The sequence below is a fragment of the Trematomus bernacchii genome, unplaced genomic scaffold (genome assembly GCF_902827165.1).
Source record: "Trematomus bernacchii unplaced genomic scaffold, fTreBer1.1, whole genome shotgun sequence".
NCBI classification, from domain to species: Eukaryota; Metazoa; Chordata; class Actinopteri; order Perciformes; family Nototheniidae; genus Trematomus; species Trematomus bernacchii.
In genome coordinates, this window is record NW_022987313.1 from 805,766 (window position 1) to 810,990 (window position 5,225).

Sequence of the window (5,225 nt, forward strand, 5' to 3'; positions counted from 1 at the left end):
ACTTTAATGATTTCCATTTATTTAAAAATAAATAAAAATAATTGATCCAAAACACAAACAAATAATAATACAGTAAATAAGTTCAAGATCAAGTCTTAACATAAGATTACTTCACTTGTCACTTTTTTTAATTTAATCCTACAAAAATGAACTCATATGGCAAGTTTTTCATTTTAATATACATTTCAGACATAAATAAACAACCATAAAGTGAATCTATACCAACATCAATATAAAACTTAAAGTTTTAACAGCCATGGATTTACCCATTACATCTTGTCACACATTTGGACATTAAGAAACATTTACTTTGTACACTTGCAATAGTTCAATCCAGAATTTAAATAATCATTACTGCCAGGTGAATTGACTGAAACACTGGCAATATCTTTTCTTTCATCTTTCTGTCTCAGTTACGATGTCTCCTTTCTTCTTCTTCTTCTTCTTCTTCGTGATCCTTAAACAAGCCGGAAAGCAGAATGGCCCCTGCAGCCAGAATGCCCACGCCCACACCCACTACAGCTGCACCTCCAATCGCAGCAGCTCTGTCAACCTGCAAAACACCAATGAATGGTGGTCTGAGGGTCAAACAAATATTGCTGGAAACATTCAACTATTCAATTAAAACCAGAACGTTTCTAATTTACTCATGGCTCTGTATGGTAAAAGAAGCAGAGTTTGCATGATATTTAGTAATGGAAAAAGTAGTATAAAATCTACAAAATCCTCACCTGTCTCGACTGTGAAATGCCGTATCGTAGCTCCGTGACAAAGTGCTCACAGTTGTGACTGGTGAGGGAGTACGGGAGCTCCTGACCCACCATCCTACACGCCTCTCTCACAATGATGTCACGCTGCCGAGGTTCATATTTGTAATCTAGGAAGTTGTTGATTTTATAACGATGGGGGCCGACCACTTCCCAGAGCTTCTGGCACCTCACCTCGGCCTTGTTGCTGTCCAGGAGCATCATCAGGCTATTAAAAGGGTTTGAATCATCACCTGGGAGTTAAACAAAAGACACAAACAGAACTGAAGTAAGAATAAAGTGGATTAGAGAAGAAATTGAATACACACAGAGAAAAAGATTGTAAGTATCAATTGCTATTGTATTTTATAATATTATACATGTGACGTAATTGGCTAACATTCTCTGCCATTACGGCAAGTGGCAGACAGAAGGTTTTAGATATTGTATCAAAGATGAATGCAGTAAATGCAACACTTTACCACTTGGGGGAATCAAATGAACAACTTCATTTCCACCGATGTAGACAGCCCAGTGCTCGTATGTTCCACGGGAGATCTTGATAAGGTCCCCTGGCTTAGGACCTTGGTCAAACTAAAATGGTTAAAAAACATTAATTTACAAAAATAACAAACTTGACATAAAGTCCGTTTTGATCAGTTCTTAAAGCTACCCTCAGGGTTAGCGTTCATGAGCACTGAAGTAAGAACAGCAGGGAAGAAGACTGCAATCTAGTGAACATAGATGTCAACAAAAATTGTGTTTCAGTGAAAAACAATGGTTTTAAACTGCAGAGCTTCTTAAATTATGATCTTCTTGCGTGACATTAGTCTTTCCTTTGTTCTTGTCTGACATTATACTAGATCAATAAATGTTTAGGGCATGAATCATTAAACAAACAGGGCAAAGTAACACCCGGATAGGCAAATGTTTGGAAAGAGGGTAGGTGCACAGTCAACACTGGTAGATAATACTTTCAGTAAGTTGGAAAATGTGTGTTATTTATTATTTGGTTTATTTTTAAGAATCGCGTGTCAAAAAACATGAATCTCCAAAAGAAAAGATAGGATTTAGCTATTTGGTTGTTCTTATCTGTAGTCCCTTGCTAGAACTTCTTTCTAGTTTTCGACGTTAGATATTCTTAATTTCTTTGTTTAATGTTACCTGAATGTTGCCATATATTTTCAATACAGATTGCTTTACGGAAAGACATTTAAAATAATATAATTATGCGTTGTTATTGAGGAGTACATCAAATATATACACCTTAAGTATTTAAAACTGTTGCCAGTGTAAAAAGTCAACAATGTAAAGCAGCATTAAATCTAGTCTGAGTCATAAGTGACTCAGCAGCAGGAGACTCACCAGTGTTGGAGCCATGTCTTCAGTTCTCCTTCTTCTTCTTTAACTGAACAGAGGCGACGTGCAGCCAATTTATCCCAGCTGGAGACTGAAACCTAAGTGTGCTTATGTCCCAGAAGCGAAAGTGTTCACCAAGCTGATATGGAAACAGAAACAGACGATTAGATAAGCATATTGGTGCACACACTGTGTGACTTGGCAGCTTGGCCTGCATTTGGAAATCATTGACTGATAATGTTACACTTCAGAACTGCAGGTGGGGGGAGTGAGTGCATTAAGCTGCAAAGGCTAAGTTTCATTTCTGGGGAACTGGTCAGGCACTCATGATACTGGAAGTCTGGTTTAAAGTTTCAGATGCAGAGTTTTTGCAATGATCTCCTCCTTATGCTAGAGAAAAGAAAATTAGTAATGCATTGTTATATATAAATATATATTTTATTTTTTTTGATATATATTTTTTTCTATTTACAATATTTCAATGTTTGTGTGTTTTATGAAAACCAGCCTACTCAACAGTTCGACAACACACTTAACAGAAAATAATAATAATCTTATTCATTGTATATGAATTCATTAAAAAGTGTAAATTATTAATAAAACATGTCATGTGGATCCAAAAAAGCTGAATCATTAAAATGTTCCTATTAAATAAAAGATTGGAATAAAATCCAATAAAAATAGGCGTGTCCTACTTGCCCTGGTTAGTATAAAACTATGCATTGAATGACATGGAAGCCATTGAAAACAAATAAGACTTTTTACTATATAAAACTGCTTCTCCTAAACATGTTCGCTGTTTGCTAGAAGTATATTCAAAAAGTGATGTTTTCACTAGCTAACGTGATCTAGACAGACGGTGTCTTGTCGTCTTCAGATAGGCAGGAAATGTCTTACTGACGGACAGAGATCTTCTCAGGACTCTCCCCAGGATTTAAGGTTTTGCCTGATTCACTAGCACTGCTGTGCTTAGTAGCAAATGACCAACTAACGTTAATACGGAGAGCATTATCTCATACTGTTGATATAAGGAATAAGGAAAGCTGTACGCTGGAGCTGTACTGCTCCTCACTTGGGTTAAAAATAATGCTTGCTAACAATGCAATGGACGCCCCAACCAGCAACAAAACACTGATTTGGTTGAGTCATAAAAAGAGCTAAGTAAGGACTTGATAATGTGATAATGTTTGTTTGTCAGCTTGTTCTGGAGTTCCTCTGCATCTAGTGGCTAAAACCATCAAAGCAGCTTTATCAATTGAATGCACTGTATGAAGCAGTACCAGGTGAATGTTGGGGATATCTGGCAAAGTGAACTGGAAAAATGGACTGCAGGAAAGCATCCAAGCTGGAAGACCTGGAAGTTACATATCTCCACAGTTCCTCATTAAGTGCTTAAAACAGGAAGTCCTCAATCAGAGCAGCACAAGGGTCCCAGCAGCCTTTTAACCCTGACGGATGTTTGGAGAGATTCCCCCTACTCAGATCAATGCTGCTGAGCCTTTTATTAAATACAGATGTAATACAGTAAGTCCTGCATCCCAGCCAAGAATATTTTTCTCCTTTCCTTTTCTTTTTTTTCGTTCCGCGTATTTTCTCTTTACTGTTCTGCTCTCTTCTGGTTGTCTTCACCTCATTGACAGCGGACAGAAGCCAGAGGAGGGATTTGACACCAGACATTCATCTCTCTTTCTGTCTGTCAGCGCTGCCTTTTACTGCAGCACCTGTTGAACTGCGTGCCATATGTACCGTCACCTGCCCGCTTCCTTACATCCGAAACTGCATCCTTTCTCCATTGTGTCTCTCTCACAGCATTACAATAACCCTTTTCATTAAATATGTTGCATTTAAAAGAGTCAGTCTGGTCCTGAATTGGTATAAAAAAGCTTGCATTTACCTGAATAACTTACCTTCGCACTTCTTCGTTTTGTCTCTTGATAATAAGCCACTTTACATCTTTTGAAATCAAGTGGCTTTTGCTTACAATGGTTGGTTTATGCCTCTGACATAAGTCCTTATTTTATTTGTGTGTGTCTTATAAAGGGTCCCTTTATAAACAACAACTTTGTTTTGCATTGGTACTGAATTTTAACTTGAGATGTGTTTTTTAAATATGTTGTTGTTTGCATGATGGGCTCACTTTGTATTTATCGTAAAGATTACCCTCTCTAATTCACCTGTTTGTTGAAATCATTTTACCTGTTTCACATCTTTTGTCTTCCATTCCTTCCTTTCCTTGTTTCCTTCATTCGTGCCCTTTGACAGTCATTCTCTCTGTCAATTACTTCATATCCTTTTATTCTTCCCACCATCTCATGATCACCCTCTTCTACACTTTTGACCTCTAACCCTTTCACACTCCAGTTGTGTGTGTGTGTGTGTGTGTGTGTGTGTGTGTGTGTGTGTGTGTGTGTGTGTGAGAGAGAGAGTGTGAAGGGTTTAATCATAGCCTGAGGCAGAAAGCAGATCTCTTATCTCTTAACGTCAGCCCCCTCGTATCCCTCCTAATCCCGTCCTTGTGGGTGCAGACTGCCTCTCCTCCTGTGACTGACGAGCAGCGGGGAAACCCTTGCTGAGATTCGACCGGCGGACATTCCCATTTCCCATCTCCTCTTCCTCCTACAGTCGAACCTCCCCCTCCCACTGCGTTACACTTTCTGTGTCAGATGCTGCTCTTTGATATGCTAATACCTTCCTTTACTTTTTTTTAAAAGTATTGACTGGTTGCAATGCAAGCGCAGTGTTATCTTCAGCCTGTCACACTGATAGAGGGAGGTGATATTGTTGGAAGTGTTCTGCTTAGTCAGTGATTTTCAATCTTTTTTCTCATCGTTTCCTGAAAAAAGAATGCACTTCAATCAGCTGAGAACAATGCATGTTGAGAAATATGTTATGGCATCAGGGGAGTGGGTCCAACTGCCAGACTGACGGTCAAAGTGCACTACGGAATAAATGAAACACAATACTGCTTTAACAAAAGACAAATGCATGGCTTTTATTTTTGATTTCTTGGCTTCAATAGTGGTAAGGAGAACTTATGCATTGCCATTTGGTAAAAGTGTTGTCCTTCAGCACTTCCTTGGTCTTTTTTCTAGCTTTGTTACCTCTCCTGCATGGGCAGAA

At 38.5% G+C, this 5,225-nt stretch overlaps 1 protein-coding gene across 1 annotated transcript; it reads right to left on the reverse strand.

Moving 5' to 3' along the window:
* LOC117476460 (phospholipase A and acyltransferase 4-like) lies at window positions 1–2,302 on the reverse strand. Its single transcript, XM_034123067.1, has 4 exons — window positions 2,112–2,302; window positions 1,229–1,340; window positions 732–1,000; window positions 1–553 (listed from the first exon to the last, which is right to left on the reverse strand). Exons 1-4 carry the CDS (start codon window positions 2,124–2,126, stop codon window positions 410–412), a joined length of 540 nt encoding a protein of 179 aa, XP_033978958.1. The 5' UTR covers window positions 2,127–2,302; the 3' UTR covers window positions 1–409.
* Between the last annotated feature and the right edge of the window lie 2,923 nt (window positions 2,303–5,225).

Excerpts from the sequence above, each read along its gene's own strand:
- LOC117476460 (XM_034123067.1), bottom strand. Across the intron at positions 1,001-1,228 it reads TCATTTGATTCCCCCAAGTG|GTGATGATTCAAACCCTTTT; the intron begins GTAAAGTGTTGC and ends TTTAACTCCCAG. Across the intron at positions 554-731 it reads GCATTTCACAGTCGAGACAG|GTTGACAGAGCTGCTGCGAT; the intron begins GTGAGGATTTTG and ends GGTGTTTTGCAG.